The sequence below is a fragment of the Arachis ipaensis genome, chromosome B8 (assembly GCF_059453495.1).
Source record: "Arachis ipaensis isolate K30076 ecotype BB chromosome B8, ASM5945349v1, whole genome shotgun sequence".
Taxonomy (NCBI): domain Eukaryota; kingdom Viridiplantae; phylum Streptophyta; class Magnoliopsida; order Fabales; family Fabaceae; genus Arachis; species Arachis ipaensis.
Genome location: NC_142443.1, coordinates 8,346,609 through 8,366,497, shown reverse-complemented (window position 1 = coordinate 8,366,497; position 19,889 = coordinate 8,346,609). Strand labels below are relative to the sequence as shown.

At 36.4% G+C, this 19,889-nt stretch overlaps 3 protein-coding genes across 3 annotated transcripts; all 3 read left to right on the top strand.

Moving 5' to 3' along the window:
- The first annotated feature begins 2,765 nt into the window (after positions 1-2,765).
- On the top strand, positions 2,766-3,611 carry LOC148547118 (uncharacterized). Its single transcript, XM_088496596.1, has one exon. It carries the CDS (start codon positions 2,766-2,768, stop codon positions 3,609-3,611), a length of 846 nt encoding a protein of 281 aa, XP_088352722.1.
- A 7,088-nt stretch (positions 3,612-10,699) lies between these two features.
- Positions 10,700-11,395, top strand: LOC107610334 (basic helix-loop-helix (bHLH) DNA-binding superfamily protein). Its single transcript, XM_016312395.3, has one exon. The coding sequence runs from the start codon at positions 10,700-10,702 to the stop codon at positions 11,393-11,395; it is 696 nt and encodes a 231-aa protein (XP_016167881.2).
- A 3,912-nt stretch (positions 11,396-15,307) lies between these two features.
- Positions 15,308-16,780, top strand: LOC107612114 (protein VASCULATURE COMPLEXITY AND CONNECTIVITY). The gene is made up of 3 exons (XM_016313938.3): positions 15,308-15,474; positions 15,945-16,150; positions 16,337-16,780. The coding sequence occupies exons 1-3, from the start codon at positions 15,370-15,372 to the stop codon at positions 16,512-16,514; spliced, it is 489 nt and encodes a 162-aa protein (XP_016169424.1). The 5' UTR covers positions 15,308-15,369; the 3' UTR covers positions 16,515-16,780.
- The last annotated feature ends 3,109 nt before the right edge of the window (positions 16,781-19,889 follow it).

The following is a 19,889-nucleotide window of genomic DNA, read 5'->3' as shown; positions in this document are numbered from 1 at the left end:
AGGTAGTACTAAGGTGGAAATGCAGTGACATTTGCATCAGTGGAATTACGTTATTTTTTACAAAAAGAGAGTTAAATATCTTAAATAATTGAAGGATAAAGTGTTATCTGCTGCGAAAAAAAAATATCTAAAATAATTGCATTTATGTTCGAGTTTTCTTTTTTAAACTTTGGCGGAAATATTAGAATTCTTACGAATTCGAAATTTTCTTTTTTTTGAAACTTTATCAACATTTTTTTTTTCTTCTTTCTTTGTCTTAGGAGGGGGTCCAGGTCCATCAGTTCTATAAAACTGGAAAAGAAACTATGTGTCTAGACACGGAAGATGTTACTTTTATAAATTTAAGGGCAAAATACCATAATAAGCCAACATCACTTCAAATTTACCTATATCAGCCAAAATGAAAATCGATTCAGCAATGAGCCAAATCGTATTTTAATGTAATTCGAACCAGGCTAGTTCGAACTGCATTTAGCAATAAATCGAACCAGGCCAGTTCGAATTACCAAGAAATAGTTGAAGGTAAATCGAACCAGGCTGGTTCGACTAGCATTGCATGTAATTCGAACCAAGCTAGTTCGAATTATAGGTGAATTAGGTCTTCAAGTAATTCGAACCACCCTGGTTCGAATTACACTTATGCTGGGTTCTTAGTAATTCGAACCACCCTGGTTCGAATTATTAGTGATTGCGCTATATAAGGAGTTCGAATCAGCCTCATTCGAACCATTCTCACCTTCCCCTACTCCATCAAATCTCAGAGAAAACGACCCAGATTCTCTCCGACAAAGACCTGAACGGAATACTCTGCTGATGGGGGACGATCCGGCACGGTTATATCGCTTGGACGGAGTTGCCCATATAGCTGGGGTCATCAACGAGGAGGTTAGTACGGAAATAACTTTGTTCTACCGGTACATGTGAGTTAGTGGTTTTGCATCGGGTTAGATGGTGGTTTATGTTAGTGGTTTATGTTGGTGGTTTATGTTGGTGGTTTATCTTAGTGGTTTATGTAAGTGGTTTACGTTAACGGTTTATGTTAGTGGTTTATGTTAGCGGTTTAGTTGTGGTGGTTTTATGTTAGATCTTTCATGTCAGTGGTTTATGCTGGTTTCTTATGTTAGTTGTTTATGCAAGTGGTTCTCGTTCTTGGATTTTTAAGCGGTCATATTTAGTACGATTTTTTGGTTTATCAATTATCGTGTTGATTATGTTTGTCACTGGTAATTAAGTTGGTTCTAATAATGCGGTTCATTTCTTCCGCAGCCTCAGCGATGCATCAGGAGCATGCGGCGGCAGCAGGGCATGCTCCTCGATGATAGATACGTTCCGTACCTGCAGATGGCAGGTCTTTACCATCTTGCAAGGCTGAACGATAGATGGTTCCGGTTGGACGAGACCCTTGTCAGTGCGTTCGTCGAGCGATGGCGTCCGGAGACGCACACATTTCATATGCCGTTCGGAGAGTGCACGATCACACTCTAGGACGTGGCATACCAGCTGGGTTTGCCAGTGGACGGGCGTTACGTCAGCGGCTGCCTATCAGAGTTCCAGATATACATCGAGGGTGGCCGTCTAGCCTGGGTTTGGTTCGAGGAGTTGCTTGGAGTGGTACCTCCTCCTAGCCAGGTTCAGAAGTACGCGGTCAACTGCAGCTGGTTTCAGGAGACTTTTGGTGAGTGCCCGGAGGGAGCTGATGAGGATACTGTGCGTCGATATGCCCGTGCGTACATCATGATGTTGTTGGGCACGCAGCTGTTTGCGGACAAGTCCGGCAACCGCATTCACATCAGATGGCTTCCGTTTGTAGCTAGGCTGGAGGAGATGGGGACCTACAGCTGGGGTTCTACAGCACTGGCATGGTTGTACCGGTGCATGTGCCGAGTGGCGAACAAAAATGTTATCAAGCTAGCGGGCCCACTTCAGCTACTTCAGCCATGGATTTTCTGGCGATTTCCTCGGTTTAGGCCTGCATGATTTGAGACGTTCAGCTAGCCATTGGCCTCGAGGTACTGTACTAAGCCTTGTCTATTTCAATTTACTATATATAACTACGTGTTCATTTATAATGTATTGGATACCCTAAGCACACATTTAAGTAGCGGTAAGACATGTGCATGATGCAGGTGGTCAGGTTACATCCCTTTCAGTAGCGAGAATGGTCCTAGAGTTCAGATGTGGAGGCTCTGGATAGACCGGTTGCAGGCTAGAGAGGTCAGTATGTTACTTAATAAGTTTCTTTATTTAACCACGCTTTACGAGTTGGGTTCATGAGTTGCCCTGACACTGTATAGTTCTTGGTGCAGTTTATCTGGATGCCGTACAGCAGCCCCGACGTACTTCAGGTCGTGCATCCCGAGGTTTTGGAGCCTCGGCATATGGTGCTGTGGCGGTCTGTTACGTCGCTTATCTACTTTGCCGTCATAGAATGGCATCAGATAGATAGGGTTCTTCCGCAGTTTGGAGGGGAGCAGCCCCGTCCACATCCCGCCCTGAACATCGACTTTCTGATGTCGAAGGACGGCAGAGGCGGCGATCGATGGTTCCCCCACCATTTGCAGAAGTGGCATCTCTATTGAGAGTCTCGTACGGAGAGCGTGCTGAGGTTCGATGTTGTTGCTGACCCTGGTCCGTCGCATGAGTTCCTGGAGTGGTGGAGTCAGCACGGGAAGAGGTTCTTGTCTTCGGATCCGCAGTTGGGGGATCCGAGAGCCGTTGCTATTCCTGTTGAGGCCTCACAGCGGGGAGCTGGGCGAGTTCCTGAGATGGATCGTCCTGACGACGTGCCGGACAGGCGGCGGGTTGAGAGGAGAGCTCGCGTGGGGACACGGCGTAGCCAGCGTGACTGGGGGTGGCTTGAGCGTGCTATGGAAGATGATGACGAGGCCGGCCCCGCTGGGGGTCGACGACGAGGCCAGCCTGGCAGAGGTAGAGGGCGTGTTGCGGTTCATGCCGCTACACCTGACCTTGAGGACGATGACGATGATCAGCATGGGCCCGAGGGCAGGGATGGTACAGGGGCGGCTGCAGTTGCTGGTGTTAGTACCCAGGATGGGGTGCACGGAGGTGAGTGGTATGGCTCAGGGATGGGTGACGGGGCTGAGCCTAGTGACGCTGGACTTGGGTCGGGACCTTTTGGACATTACTTTGTTGGAGTACCCGCCGACGACCAGCCTCAGCAGGACGGTACTCCATGGGTTATTCCCGGATCACAGTGGCAGGACTTCCTTGGCGCAGATACGCTTGACGCGGACTTCGGCAGTCCACGGTTTCTAGAGGAGATTACGGCTATCATGCAGGAGGACGAGCCGGGCAGGAGGCGTGCTCAGACCCCCGGCACGCAGGCACCCTTAGATGTTAATCTGAACGAGCCTGCTACGACACCTGTTGGTGACCAGTTTGGTTTGGGAGGTACCCCACCTTCCGCATACACCGCTGCATCAGAGTCTGTCGCCGGGCCGTCTGCCGCACCTGTCCATTTTACGCCACCCGCACAGCCTGCCCCGCATGAGGACGCGGATGAGATAGAGGATGAGGAGCCGTTTATCCGCAGAGGTCAGAGGCCACGGGTACCCCGTCGTTGTGGGACAGGCTCCCACTTGTTTAGATGATTTACTTTTCATGTATTTTGGACGTTACGGTTCATTCATGTATGATACCCATGTGGACTACTGTTGTTACTTTAGAGCTGTTTTTCCTTGTTGTTTCTTCATTTTATTGTACTTCAAAATCTGGTATTTACCTAGTGGATTGGTGAATATGTATTATTATTGAATCATATAACACTTTAGTTATCAACTTTTGCATTTATGGGATTTCTAGCTATACTCAAATTCAGAAACAACTTTTTCATTACTAGAAGGTAAAAAGATCAACAGATTACATAAGTCCTCTAACATAACATGTAACAGGAAAAATAAAAATCAATAAGCACTAACAGTAACAACATCGCTACTACTGGCCCCCCGTGTGAGACAATCCTCCAAGCTGTGGGCAACTCCGACGGGTGTGTCCGGGTTGGCGACAGAGGCCACACCTCTTTGGCCGGTTCGGATCTGCCTCGTCCATATTCGTCCGTATCCTAGTGGATCTCGGACGATCCTCTCTCGCACGCCTCTTGGCAGGGTCCGGAATCACGGTGGGCCCGTCGTAAGGTGGCCAGAAGCCCTCCGGTATCGGTGGTGTGAATCCCATCCGGTACACACTGAACACTGAACTAATCTGATACACGCTGTGAACATAAGAGGACCAGGTAACCCGTGAGTAGACGCAGCATGCAAGTGCATGCTGGCACGGGAAATGAAGCGCCTGGAAGTACCCGCAGTCACAGGTCCGAGAGGCAAGCGATACTTTGTAGGTACCCAGTGAGAAAGAACCCGTCGGAGTGGTCTCGGCTACGGTGAACTCGGAGTTATCCCGGTCATACAAAGTCACCGTGAAGCACCTGGCCGTCTTCAAGTTGGCCTCTATACACTTCACCAAGTACTGACTGAATTGTTGTCCGGTTCCCATCTGGGCCTCAGCCTCTCTCCCCTTGCGAACAAAGAGTTCCGCAAGCCTTCCGTATGTTGCCTTCACCAGAGAGCATACAGGGAGGTTTCTGACACCCTTCAGGATTGAGTTCACACACTCGGAGATATTCGTCGTCATGTGACCGAATCTTCGTCCCTCATTACGATGCTGAGTCCACAAGGAATAATCAATCCGGTTCGCCCACTCACACATCGCCGGGTCTTCAGACCGAAGAATATCAAACCAGTAATCAAACTCAACCTCGGCCTTGGCATATGCGGCATTCACTAGAAGCCTACGCGCGTCTTTGCCCTTGAAGGTAAGGGCAAAATTAGCCGCTACGTGTCGAATGCAGAATGCACGGTATGCAGATGGAGGTAACCAACCTCCGTCCGGAGCCTCAAGCGCAGCCTTGATGCCGTTATGCCTGTCCGATATAACCAGAAGACCGGGCTGCGGTGTCACGTGCTGTCGAAGGTGGGAGAGAAAGAATGACCAAGACTCTGCATTCTCACCTTCTACTAGTGCGAATGCAACAGGTAGAATGTTGGAGTTCCCGTCCTGTGCAATCGCGATGAGCAAAGTACCCCCGTACTTCCCATACAGATGGGTGCCGTCAATGCTAACTAGGGGCTTGCAATGGCGAAATGCCTGGATGAGCGGTGGAAACGTCCAGAAAAGTCTGTGGAAAAAAGCTTGAGACTCGTCTACTTGTCCACTAACTCGAACGGGGCTCGTCCGTAGGATTGCAACAGTACCGGGCATCGTCAACTGCACTCCCAAAACCCACCTGGGGAGCTCGTTGTATGACTCATCCCAGTCACCGTATACGAGGGCAATTGCCTTATGCTTCGCCATCCAGACCCTCCTGTAAGTCGGCCTAAACCCGAAGTGTGCTGCCGTGGCATTTAGGAGCACCTTGATGCTGATGGATGCATCAGCCCTAACCATTGGCATAATAAACGCCGAAATCACATAATAATCCAAGCTCCTGTGGTCACTCGAGATGGAGGTCGCAAGACAAGTGTGAGGTCCATTGTAACGTTTGACCTCCCAAATGCCCTTGCGCTGCCGCAGACTCAGTCGTATCAACCATGTGCACCCATTCCCAAACTCAGAACACTTGCCCATATAACGGCAATGATCAGACTCCACAACCTTGTACTGTACCCCTCGCCGGATGCTGTAAGTCTTCACACTTAACAGGGCCTCATCTTTATCCTGAAATTGCTGACCAACCTGGAACTCTGTCAAACCAGCAGTCCCTTCAGCATCTCTAGCTCCGAATCCAACAGAGTGCCCTGCAACACCCTCTTGCCTCATGGCATCCAGGTCCAAAGAGGAAAAATGTGGTGGATACTGCTGTGTGCCAGAACTAGAACCACCGACCGCTAATGCAGGCTCAGTCGCTCCAACCTCGTCGCCGCTGTCATCCTCAATCATATCCGGCTCGACGTCGTCCTCCTCTACATCACCCAACACTCCGTCTCCGACGCCAACCGGTGGAACTCCCTGTAAAGCGTTCGGCAGAATATCAACTGATCCTACCACGTCGCCTACTCCATCATTGAGATCAACAGCAAAAGACGGGGAGGCGACTGGGTGGACCGCTGGCTCGTACACAGGGACGGACGAAGAAGCAAAGGCAGGCCTAGAACTGGAACCGGCTGCCGCGGCTTCAGTGGTGGCATTCCGGTTCGAACCCCCTGAGTTGGATACCACATCAACCAGCTTTGCCAACAACTCTGGTGTCCTCACCTCGGGAAACTGCCTCCGACATAGAAACATGACTTGCAGGTCCTCATCACTACCAATCGTGAAACAATCATACTTCACGGTATCCTGCAAGACAGTGATTGGAATGCGATAGAAAAACTTCTTAACTCGCTTCGCACCTTCCAGACCAAGTTTCATCAGCACAGATCTAACAAGGTCATCATAGCTCGTCGTTGGTTTCACGACAATACAGAGAGGATCCTTATCTGTAAACTTCACACCGGAGCGAGTTTTTCTCTTAATGGATCCTCTGTGGTGAACCAAAACCACAAAACTCTCCTCACTAGCCATCTTACACCCTCTAATGAGAGCAACTCACGTTTACAACCATATATATACTGCACTGTCTACCACTAAATCGAACCGGACTGGTTCGAATTCGCCTTTGTGTAAGAACCAGCCTGGTTCGAATTACTTGATGCAACGTTTCCCCAATAATTCGAACCAACTTGGTTCGAATTATGTGCTGCAGTTTCTTTCTCTGTAATTCGAACCACCTTGGTTCGATTTACTTGAACTAACTTCTCTCCATGTAATTCGAACCACCTTGGTTCGAATTATTATTGAATGAAGTTCGAACCATGCTGGTTCGAATTATATAAATATAGGATTTGGCTCATTGTTGAAACGAATTTTATTTTGGCTCATTTAGGTAATTTGTAACTTTCCTTGGTTTATTCTAGTTTTTTTGCCTTAAATTTAATGCTACACAATTCTATTTTCGCTCTTTTTTTTTTTTGAATAAAAATAAAACTATATAAATATATATACATTTTTTGCCGTCTAAATTGGTCCTTTGTGACTTGAGGGAGCAAATGTTGTGATTGGTTGCTTTTTTAAAAGTTTTCTGATGTCAGATTATGTAACTCGGAAACACATGCATTGGTTTTTTTTAATTTAATTTTGATGGATGTTAATATAAGCTAACTTTACATGTATTTCAATTAGCATGAATGGTCAATTCTAAAAAGTTGGAGGTTATTGAAAGACGATATAAAATAGTTTATATTATTAGTGTATTAAAATTAAATTCTTTTAAATAAAAAAAGTTTTATCATTTTCTCATTGAATTATTAGTTATTATAGTAAAAGTATTCTCTAAATTTATTAACGACAATTGATAAAGTACCTTTTTTTTCCTTTAAATATATCAAAAGTTTTTTTTTTTAATTTTTAAATTTTATTTTAGGATAAAATATTAAATTGGTTACATTTGGGCCTAATCCGGTTTTGACTTTTAAGATTTAAAGTGTCTTATTTAAATCCAAAAAAGTTTCATTTAACTTTAATGTAGTCGTGCCGTGAAGTCAATATTAAATAATTAACGAAATTCAGTTTTTAGATATGGAAAATTTATATAACAAAACTTTTCAGTTGTCCAGGAGGTTACGATGGCTTTGTCCTCGTTGCCACTGATGAACTTTTCCGCGAAAAGCGAGTTCTCGACGATGTTCTTCATGTGCTTGAACCAAGGCCAATGGTTTGCGGTGATGCATCCGCTGCTGATCTGTGCCTCTCGAGTTTGTACCTCTTCTTTGAGGAAGGACATTAAGATTTGGTAGAACGGTGATGTTAATTAGGTTTATCAATTCATTCTCAATTAGGTCTTACTTGAATGTGTTCGATTTTAATATTGTACCTACTATTTGTTTTTAGATTCAATTATGTCCTTAGAAAAGTGAATTATGTAAATGTTGTAGGGATTAGTTTCAATTTTTGATGAGCTATTTTTTAGAGTGGATCATCGGTTCTATCCAAGACATTTATATTCTAATTTCAAGAAAAGATTTTCAAAACTCCAACTAAAACTCATGATTTGTAATTGATGGCAAGATAACATTAAATCACTTTTACAAACCTTAGAAATACAAATATGACGATTTAAACGTTAGGGACACAAATAGTATTTATCTCAAATATTGGAGACAAAAATGATACTTTACTCAAATATAAAAGTAAATAATTTTAAATATTTAAAATTTGTCATAAAAAGTAATATAGACAAAAATTAAACACCAACTCATAAGTATCATAAAATTGACCATATTTTAAATTTTTGATAAATTTTAAAAATAAAAATATATTTTAAAGTATTTACTCATTTTGATTTCCAAAAAATTTCATACCAAACATTATCGTCTCAACTAAAATTAATTAATCTGCGAGTCTCCAACATTTTATTCCGTGAGTCGTATTGGTCCCTGAGCCATTTTGCTTTGTTAAATCCTAACAAAACTGTCCAACGTGTAACATTTAGTGGGTGAGTTGGACATTAAGTGATACAAATCCAAGGGACAAATTGATCCCTAGGCTCTTGTGTGCCAAAAATACCTCATTTTTGTGCTTTTATAATCTTCTTCCTCATCTTCTAGCATCCAACGAAGAACCTCACTCTCCTAATTCACAAGAATCCTCCGCTCACTATTTCACATATCATATGACCATGGAAAGACCTTCCCTTCTTCATCTTTTTCCTCTTCCTTTTTTTGTCCACAATCTTTTTTAAAATAGCAATAAAAAAAATAATTAGTTTTTTTCTCTTTTTTTTAAATGCTAATCTCTGATGAAAGCAGAATTCTTAAGTTTATAAACATCCAATTTCAAAAGAGATTCACTTGTGAAGAATTCTGATCTTCCATTTGATAAAATGCCACATTCAGCCCCTGAATTCAAATTATTTTCCAACTTTGCCGTCTCTGATAATCCAATTTTATGACCAAGACCCATTGTCAAGATCACCATAAATTAATGTCTTTCTCTTTCTCTTCAACATCACCATCTTCGTATACTGCACTAGCTCCACCTCTCCTTCCACTGCCATATTAATCAGATTCAAAATTAATAAAATATAAAATATGCAGAGAAATTAATAAAATAAAAAAGAAAAAAAAGAAATGAGAACTTACGAGAAGAGCAACGAAGTAGAATAGAGGAATGGATCCTCTCCTCTTTTTTTTTGACAATTAAGGGAGTAATCAATTGAAGGAGTAAAGTATAATCAATTTTAGTTAAAAATTAAAATGTCTGGTTAAGAATTTTTTGAAAATTAAAATAGGTAAATACTTTATATTTTATTTTAACAATAAAATTTTTTAAAAAATATTTTAAATGCAACAGAAAAAACAAAAAATACTTTTTTTTTTCTATAAGTGGGTAATGATTTTTGTAATTAACAAATTATTTATACATTTGATCCAAAATTTAAGAAAATATTTGGATAATTATCTTAAAAAGTGGTAATCCCTAACTTTTTTATTAGCCGGTAGAAAACAAAACAACACAAAATACCTACAACTTATACCCCAAACTGCTTTTTTTTTGGGGGGGCAAATACTCCAATCTGCTTAAGGCATGTCATAAAACAGCTGGTTCTCGCAGCACCAGAAATCGCAGGCCCACCCTAGAAGCCACCTACATGTTCTTACTATTTATATATCTATCGAATTAGAAAAGCATGGTGTCGGGCAATATTTTTGGTGTATGAATTCAATCATATTTTATCTCTATGGGATGCTATGTTGGGGCATACACAGATTTGGAGGAGGTTGCCCTGTACCACCTGTGTGTTATTTAACGGTAATAGCTAGCATGGTATGATAGTAAATATAAGACGAAAAATGAGAGTATTGGTGTATTCTTTTTGCTCTGACATTTTGTCTGCAGACTGTAGTGCATGCTTCACTTTAGAACAACAAATGGAGCGGCTGTGGCAGCGCTATATGATTGAATTACATATTCATTGCACGAATTAGTACAACAAAAATTATCATAGCTGTGCAACATTCCTTGATCATATGGGTTTTTATATAGCCGTCTCCAGTGCCGTCACGTGTAAAGCCACCCATGCTAACATCAACACACCACATATATATCCTCGTTACCAAATTCCAAGCCTCTAAGTATATTTTTTACCGTAATTCCACATATACCCCCTCCCTTTTTTCGTTTCCTTTGCAAATCATTTCATACTCATGCCCATTCAAATGATATGTGAATGGATTCGTTATGTAAGAATAAATCAAAGTAATTGTGTTTATATGTATTATTATATAATTAATATTGTAACGGACCTGCTGTATAGAATTAAAAGAGATTAAATGAAGTGTAATGAAGCTAGATAATAAAGATGTTATTGGAAGGAGGGAATGAAACCCCGCCCATAAACTCCTAGTAAGAAATTAAAATATATAAAGAAAAGAAGTAGAAACGAGCATGCATGAGTACGGAGAGCAGAGCAGCGCCCATCACATATATAACAAACAAAGAAACAAACTAAATGAGAGAGAGAGAGCCAGCTGTATATGAAAGGTAATTCCCTCACCTCTAACCTCTCATCCAATTCCTCCACTCCACGTGTCTCTCCAATGTATATAAATGAAGAGACAATTTGGAGTCTCCAATTTGGCAATTGATGATATCCATGGAGCCCTACAGCATAGACCCCATGTTTTCAGGAATGAGCCTCCAATCACTCCTAAACCTCAACCCCTCCCTCCTCTCCTTCCTCACCGACCACCCTCCACAACCACAACTACCAAACCACCTCACTCTTCACCCCACTCTTGAACCCTACTTCAACTTCATCCCAAAACGCCCCCGCCTCACCTACTCTTCGTGTTCATCATCGTCATCGTCTCCGCCGTCCTCCCTCCGCGCAAAACCCCTTCCTCCGAAGAGCAACTTTGCTCGCCAGAGGAGGCAGAAGCTCAGCGAGAAGACTCGCTGCCTCCAGAAGTTGATGCCATGGGACAAGAAGATGGATCAGGCCACACTTTTCGAACAAGCCTACAGCTATGTTAAGTTCTTGCAGGCTCAGGTCTCCGTTCTTCAATCCATGCCCTACCACGCACCACCGTCACCCTCCTTCAACAATGGCGGCGGCTGTGTGTTCGGGTTCGGCGACTTGGAGAGGCTGAACAGGAACCAGTTGCTGCAGGTGCTGGTGAACTCTCCGGTGGCGCAGACGGTGATGTCGTCGAAGGGTTTGTGCGTCTTCTCAATGGAGCAGTTAGGGTTGCTGACGAAACTCTCGGAGCGGAGGCTTCTCCTTCAGAATATGAACGCCAACATGAACATGGTGTCTGATTCAAAACCTTTCTTCAACTAACTTTTTGGATTGTGTGAATATGGCGTCATTCCTATTCTGCTTCTGCTTCTGCTTCCGTTTTGTCGTTTTAACTTTTTGTTGCTGCTAACTGTGTGTTCACTCTCGATCAGTTTCTGTCATGCCGTTTCAATTTTCTTTTTGTCGTTTACTTATTAATTAGAGTCTCTTTCTCTTGGGGTATTGTGCCGTATGTTAATACTACTTGGTTAGACTTATTAGAGATTTACATGATGATCATGGTGAGTGGCTCGTGCGTTTGATTTTTTTATTATTGCATGCGGTTAAGAATTACTTCGTAATAACAACTAAATTATTACCGTACAATCTTACTCGTTACTACAATCGTTAGTGACTATCGGTTCACACGGATAATCATTTGTTAAATTAAGTATATAATAACTCTGATTTCAATGATGTTAAGTATATACTAAATTAAGATTAACAATTATTATAAAATATATATATTTATACATAAATATATAATAATTAATTTTAGTTATTAATTTTATTATATAAACAACGTTTTTGTTTTGAATTTTCCTGTTTAATAAGCGTCCCTGTTTCTATTCCTTATATTATAATATAATTATATAATCCTTTTTATTTTGAACAAAGTGTAAACTGTTCAAGTGTTCCGCCAAAAAATTTAGATATTAAGATAGAAGAATGATATATTTTAACATTGTAATTTTTGTTGTGTTTTTTAAATTTTGGAAAGTATACAAATCAAACTTTTCAATTTATGTTTAAAAAATTAAAAAAATTTGGGGTACTCTGATTTGTGTTTAAAAAATTAAAAAAAAATTGATGTACTCCAAATTTTTTTAATTTTTTAAACACGAATCGGAGGGTCCGAGTACACAAATTCGATGATCTGATTTTTGTACTTAAAAATTGGACGGTCTAATTTCTGTATTAAAAATTTGACTGTTCGATTTTTACTCCTTAAATTAAATATCCCACATTTTAAAAAAAATACTACACGAGTTCATAATTAAAAAAAAATACCATTGTTAATCCAATATTAAAAATAAAAATGTGTAAATGTTCATTTGGAAATTGTTTTAGAATTTTTTTTATTTATAATTTTCTAATCAATTAGATATTATTTAAATATGTTCTTTTATTCAAGTTTTAAAAGAGAGAAAATAAAAAATAAATAATTTTTTTGATTTTTTGAACAATTAATAGTCTAATATGTAAAAGTTAATATTTAAATTAATTAAATAATAATTAATTTTTAAAAAGATTGAATAAAGACGGAAAGTTAAAAAATAACTAGTATTTTTCTTCCTAAAAACCGGTGCTAATTATTTGAAGCGTCACCATAAAAAAAAATTATGCAACAGTTTCTAATGATATTACAAGACTTGAATCACTGACACCTTCTTATTCTTCCTACTTAAACCTTTTTTTTTTCAATTTTTTTCGTTCATTTATTGCTTTTTAAATTTATACCAAGCATCTTGTTTCCTTTGCTAGTGATTTACAAATGATTTATCATGTGGCTTGGTGTTTTTGAATTTATTAGACCCTATTTTAGTATTCGACTTACTTATTTCCTTCTTTTTTTTTCTTTTTTTTATTAAAAGATTAATTTTAATAAATAAAATAATTTCAAACATGTATTTAAATAATTAATATTATATCAGTAAAAATGATTAATTTTCATATTAATTATATAAATGAACATTCAAAAAAATAATAATTGAACCACCATTAATACATCATAATTAATAAATGAACATTAAAAAAAATAGAATTGAACCACCATCAATACATCATAATTAAACTCTAGTGATTTTGTATATTCAATATTTTGGTATATAGAAATTCAAAATTTTGGTTGGGTGAAATCTTTTAAGAGTTTTGTAGTATTACTTTTTGTGTATAAAAAGGTTTTTTAAGTATATAATATGAATTTAATTTTTATATATAATTAATAATAAAAAATTTTACACAATAATTAATTATGAATTATTAAATTAATAAAAATAATTAATATTTAACATTCTTACTTAAAAAATTATTTAAGCACATAAATTTAACTAAATAAATATATAAAATTATTTACCATATCAAAATTAAACTCACATAATAAATTATAAAGGTGGCATGATTTTATATGGAAGGCCCAACAGTCAGAAATGGGCTGTTTTACGTGTACCCCAACCAAAAAGAAGCTAATGCTAGTTCTCCATTTCGCTAATAAAAATCTAGCAAACAAATAAAGAAGTATATGCTAGTTAAGTATTTTATTGTTTAGATTTGTAGGTTTAACTTCAAATTTTGTTTGAAATCGATATATGTATAAGGCTGGATCTTCGTTATCAATTAAATTCTGCTGAATAATAATACAAAAAAAAAGTAAATGTAAAAAGTTGACACATTTCAATTTAGAGAATTCTTTAATTTGCATGTTTAGACATTAACAAACATGGGAAATAATGTTTGTAAGACTTAATAACTATTGTCCCGAAGTTATTTACTTGTCATGCAAGTAACATAATAATGTAGAACTATAACACAAAATAACGCTTAGAATAAAGTTATTTACTAATTTGTTGTCATCAACACATACAGTTCAGTGTTACTTACGACATTACAGACACCTCACTTATATTCTTGGCTTTAACGGTGATGCCTTACCTCACGTGGTCATGTGATGCCATTTCATTGGTTCTTTGATTAAATAGGGAAAAAAAAAAAAAAAACAATAATAATGGTAAAGAAAAAACAAAAAACTTACCTGAGATTATGAGAGTGAGACACATTGGCAACTTTAGCAACTTTTATGACATTTGATTAACAAAAATATTATGTATAAAAAAAATCATTCAAATTATATTTATATATATTCATACATATTAATTTATATATTTTTAATTAAATAACTAATTATTAAATATATAATTAAACTTGAATGTGAAAGAGATAATCTATTTTTTTTATAACTTCTAAAGGTTAAAATGATTTATTTTAGTTTTTTGACCCCATATTATAAGGTGGATCTCGAAAAATATGAAGGATCTTCTCCCACACCATACATACGACTTTCTAAAAAAAAAAATTCTAGTTTTAATAAATTAAAAAAAAATTAAGAACCATAGCATTTCGTGATTTATTCTTAAATCCACTTTAATTCTCTATAAACTAATAATTTTAGACAATTTCGCTCAATAAGAAAATAAGAATCTAACCTGTGGAACTTAAGAAATGATGGAATGGAAGAAAAAAACTAAAAAAAATAAGTAAAATAATAGAATAATTAAATTTATAATAATAAAATAATCAAACTTATTTATTATAGTATAATAAATTTTTTTGAGATGCTAAATACGTATTTTATAATTGATTAATAATTAATTTTTATTATATACATAGTTACATACCATAATTGACTAATCAATTGATTGATTTAATATATTTTGACTTATTTTATTTTTATCTCTCACTACGCTTTTTTTTTTTTTATTAATTGATGTATCGATTTTACAATTGTGCTTATAGCAACTAGCAAGAAATAAAATATCAAACCCCATAAAAGGAGAATAAATTAATAGTATAAAGAAAGCACGTATTAAAATTTAGAACACAATCATTACAAATTTACACACTGATTATTTAGGATAATATACGGCGGTATATAAATGTATGTAGATGTGGATATTAGATTTATACCTATAGCCACGCATGCTATATACTATGAGCTGGTTTATACCCTACTTTCCTTGCACTCTATTGAACGAATCCAGCACCCCGGAGAAGAAAAAAATAAGACACAAAAGCATATTAAAGTTTATTTGTACAGTTTGGACAAAAGAAACTTTTCCCACTTGTTTCAACTTCTTCTTACTCTTCATGTATATAAATATTATTGCCCCCTACGTATCTTTTCACTCCACTATACTATTTTCCAATTAGTACTTGCCAAGAAGCAAACCAAAAACAGACAGCTAAATTCGTCCACAACAATGGCCCCTACTAGATCAACAGGAATTTTTCTTTGTCTCCTGATTATAATCATGGATGTTGCAGCTGGGATTCTTGGCATAGAGGCTGAAATTGCACAAAACAAGGTATGCTGTGAGATATATAGTTATATATATAGATTTTTTAATGTTGTATTTGGTAACTGTCTGTTAGAAATATAATCATTTATGTTACTTTCTCTTATCAATTTAAGTTTTTGAAATGAGTGATTTTATAATATAGAATTTGACTTTTGATAAACTTTAAAGGTGAAAAAATAAGTATCACATAAATAAAAAGAGGAAAAAAAGACTTACGAAAAAATTAAATAAACCCAACAGGAGATCTTACCTTTTCCTTTCAGTTTAAACTTTTGGAACGAGTAATTTCATAACACTGATACAAAATGAATATAAAATACAAAATCATAAGAATTTTTACCTCATCAAAATAAGTTTCTACGTCACAATATTACTATAAACATATAAAAAGTGTATTCAAATTAAAGGACTACCTACTTTAATACATTGAAGTAAATGTTAATTAAGAGACAACAATGATTGTGTTTGATAAACAGGTTCAGCACTTAAAATTGTGGCTATTTGAGTGTAGAGACCCAAGTCAGAAGGCCTTTCAAATGGGGTTGGCCGCAGCCATACTTTTGGGGCTAGCCCATGCTATAGTCTGTTTAATGGGTGGCTTAAGTTGCCTTTGTTCTCAACAAGGGATTAATAGGGCTTCTTCAAACAAGCAAATTTCCATGCTTTGCCTTGTTTTAGCATGGTAATGTCTCTCTAGCTCCACACCACTTGATTTAGAGTTGTATTATTTGTATTCACTTCTTTGTTTATTTCTCGGCATGATATACTAAGGACTAATCTGTCGAGCTTGCAATTTTGTCGAAATCGGCCCAATATAAAATAAAATAAGTATACAAGTGTTTATTGAAACCATATTTTTGTTGGTCAGGATTGCATTGGCTGTTGGAATGATCTTGCTGGTGATAGGGACAAAATCAAACCACGGTTCAAACGGTTCTTGTGGATTTTCACACCATCACTTCTTGTCCATTGGTGGCATTTCTTGTTTTGTTCATGGCCTATTCTCAGTTTTATATTACGGTTCTGCCACCGCCACATTTAATTAAGTAGTGTGTAAGATAATTTCTCGAGTGCTTTATTGCTTTTGATGAGAGTTTGTTTATCTCTCTCTATATATATATGGCAAATGTGTCCAAGCCATTCATGCTAGGAAATTAAAGAAAAGATGCAACTTTTTAGGTATCTTGTATGTCTCTCGCTATTAAATTCATTTTTAGTTATTAATTCGTTCTTTTATATCCAATGAATTTGTTGTAATTGTAGCAAAGAGATTAAGTAAAAACTCGTCACAATAAAATGTACTTTTTTCTTACATATTTTTTAAAGATTCTTTTATTTATATATATGTTAGCATCTTAATTTTCAAGAAATAAGAGAAATACTGAACAATCTTCATTCAAGGATGAGGATTATTGATAAAAATGACTAGGCCACTAGGGGAAAAAAAGAGTAAAACAAGAACAAATGGATTACTTGTCAAATAAATCATCTAAAAATTTTCTGTAGTTAAAATTTTAGACTCACCATCAATCGTGTAGGGATAGATAGAGTACCCGTGGAAAGAGGTAATGCTGCCATTGGTAAATAGCATGGCATTGTTGAAACAATCCCGCTACGTTACTAACAGCATTTCTGCCAACTTCTGCTAACTCTTATTTATAATTGTATTTAATGGAAGTGTCTTTGTGGATGTGTCTAATAAAAATATCTTTTTTATGGCTGTGTTTAATAGAAGTGTCTTTATAGATATATTTTTTGGATGTATCTCTTTATATATGTGTTTAAAATATAATAATTAATTATTGTTGGTAATAAGTTGGCAGATAATATATGTTGGTACCCTATACTTTTCCTTGTTGAAATAATATAACAGATTCATTTAAAAAAAAAATTACTGATAACATTGTTATAATCGTTTTGTAAGTAGCTTCTACTAATTTAGTAAAACCTTTTCAGGATTTAAAAACTGTCACATAAATTAAATTTTCTTATTTTGAGTGGGCTATGTAATTATTTATATCCTTTATCAAATTTCTTTAATCTTGTGTCGTTTATCATGATTCATGATTGGATGTCGATTATGGAAATTAAATATAAAAAACACATTATTTATATTTATATATGTGTGTAAAACGAAATTTCTAAAATCTTTTAAAAACACAGTTAACTTTGAATGGTATTATTAGAAGGATGCTGCTGATAGTAACTACACTGAAGATTGAACTAAACGTCCCAGATAAAGGTAACAAAGATTACATGTTACAACATAATTAAGAGCAAAATGTGTATCCTCACTCATTTTGGATTATTGTTTAAGTTGAACTAAAGTTTTATGTTCTAATAACATTCAAATAAATTAAGAATAAATATTTAAAGTGATATTAATAAATTGAGGTAATAAACAATTTTAGTTAGTCAAATATATGTAAGACAAACAAATAAACAACTTCGCTCTAATGATATGTTTAACCAGTAATTAAGAATAGCTCGTAACTTTTTATTTGCATTAGTTATTGAAAAAATTGTAATAACGGAGAGTCTTAATTTATTTTATTAATCATTTTTTATATTTAAAAGCATAAATGTTTATACGTATATATTATTTTTTGAAAATATGAAAAAAAAGAGATACAAAATTTTCGTCCATTCGAAGTTAAAAAGAATAAATGAAGCACAAATAGTAGTAGTCTTAAATTCAAGAAATGTTAGAAGACAATATTATTTTTGCTCATCACTTTTAGCTATTAATTTAATTTTTTTAGTTTAATAATTTAACAATATACTTTAATTTATATTTTTAAATATCGATGACTAATTGATAATTTAAAATAATATATTCTAATAATTCTTTAGCATTCTTGGTTTGGGACGTATGCATGGCATGGTTAAATAAATGGGATACTAATATAGAAACACTTGAAAACATATTATTATCACCCTTTTTGAAATTTAAACTAACTACCCAACAATTTTTTTCATTTCAAACCTTTTTCTCCTATCCAATCAGTCCAACTCACGAAAATCCAATTTTCAGCTGCAAATTTCTTCGTTATTGCCTTCGCAATAAACATTTAATTGTTACTGCGCATGCACTTAATTAACTTTAATATAGGCTTTCTCAGTCAGATTACACGCTTCCAAACACTAAGCATCAATGTCAAGTGTTGCATATTATTGAAGGGTCAACCTATGGTCATGGTTCACTATAACACTTCTGGCAGTTAACAGCGATTCTGGAGTAATATTGTGGTAGTTTTGAACTGTCGCTAAATATTTTACGGTGGTTAAATAACTACTGAAAGATAAGTCGCGGACAAACAATTAGCGACGATTTATGCTAACGGCTAGAATAACCGCCGCGTAATATGAATTAGTTTTGTGATAGTTTTTATCCGCTGCCAAAGCTGGTAGCCAAAATGTCTATCAATTTTGTGGCGGTTTGTAACCGCCGCTAAATAGCAGATAAACGAAAACAACATTCGTTTTGCGGCGATTTAGAACCGTCGCCAGATTCAGTATTCCGGTTACTTTTTCATTATTTTGCCTCTTTTATTTTGTCTGTTTTTCCAACTTTAGTTTATTAGAAATTAATTAAATTAAATAACTTTTAACAAAATAAAAAAACAAAATACCATAAGGAACTTAATTATATATACGGAAACATAATATATATGATGAAATTGTCTTAAGTGCACAATTCCTTATAAATTAAAATCAGATAATTTTAAGAAAATAAACATTAAACACTAAAACAAATTAAATTCAAAAGTATCTAATTCCATTGACTGAAAGTCATTATTTTTGCTGCAGGTCATGATTGCCAGAAGAAGATGGCCTTGCGCGCGATGAAGTCGGTGTACTCCCCAAAGAATCCAGCTTTGCAGTAACATCAGGTGGCAAATTGTCTCCTTGCTGTCGGATTAGATATCTCAAAAGCTTCTCCATCGTCTGTCTGTTCGCATTCTCTTCTGCTGCCCCAGCCTTTAATTCTGCAATCGTCCTCTGATACTCTTCAATTTGCACACCAGAATTCGACGGTTGTGCAGCAGCGTTACCAAAAACTTGGGAGGGACATGGTCCAACACTTAGGTAGCGTTTGTTTTGAGGTACTGAGACAGAGACTGAGAGACTGAGACTCAGTATCATGTTTGTTAGTTCAGAGACTGGTACTAAAATTTCTGTCTCTGTCTCTAAAATTTCAGTATTTCAGTACCTCAAAAAAGTAGGGACACAGGGGACTGAAATTTTTAGAGATGGAGACTAAAACTTTAATAACATTTTATACCTAAAATACTTTCATTTCAATTAATTAATTCTAATTTTACCCTTTGTGCAAATTAAATTAGAGTTTTATTCTTGTTTCAATTCCTGTCTCCCATTTTGCACCAAACAGAATACTGAGATTTATTTCAATCCCTGTC

What these genes read in the sequence shown, in the direction of transcription:
- LOC148547118 (XM_088496596.1), top strand. Translation starts at nt 2,766, where the DNA reads ATGGATCGTCCTGACGACGTGCCGGACAGGCGGCGGGTTGAGAGGAGA.
- LOC107610334 (XM_016312395.3), top strand. Translation starts at nt 10,700, where the DNA reads ATGATATCCATGGAGCCCTACAGCATAGACCCCATGTTTTCAGGAATG.
- LOC107612114 (XM_016313938.3), top strand. Translation starts at nt 15,370, where the DNA reads ATGGCCCCTACTAGATCAACAGGAATTTTTCTTTGTCTCCTGATTATA. An exon ending in CTGAAATTGCACAAAACAAG is followed by an intron (nt 15,475 to 15,944) that starts GTATGCTGTGAG and finishes TTTGATAAACAG; the next exon opens with GTTCAGCACTTAAAATTGTG. An exon ending in CTTTGCCTTGTTTTAGCATG is followed by an intron (nt 16,151 to 16,336) that starts GTAATGTCTCTC and finishes TTTGTTGGTCAG; the next exon opens with GATTGCATTGGCTGTTGGAA.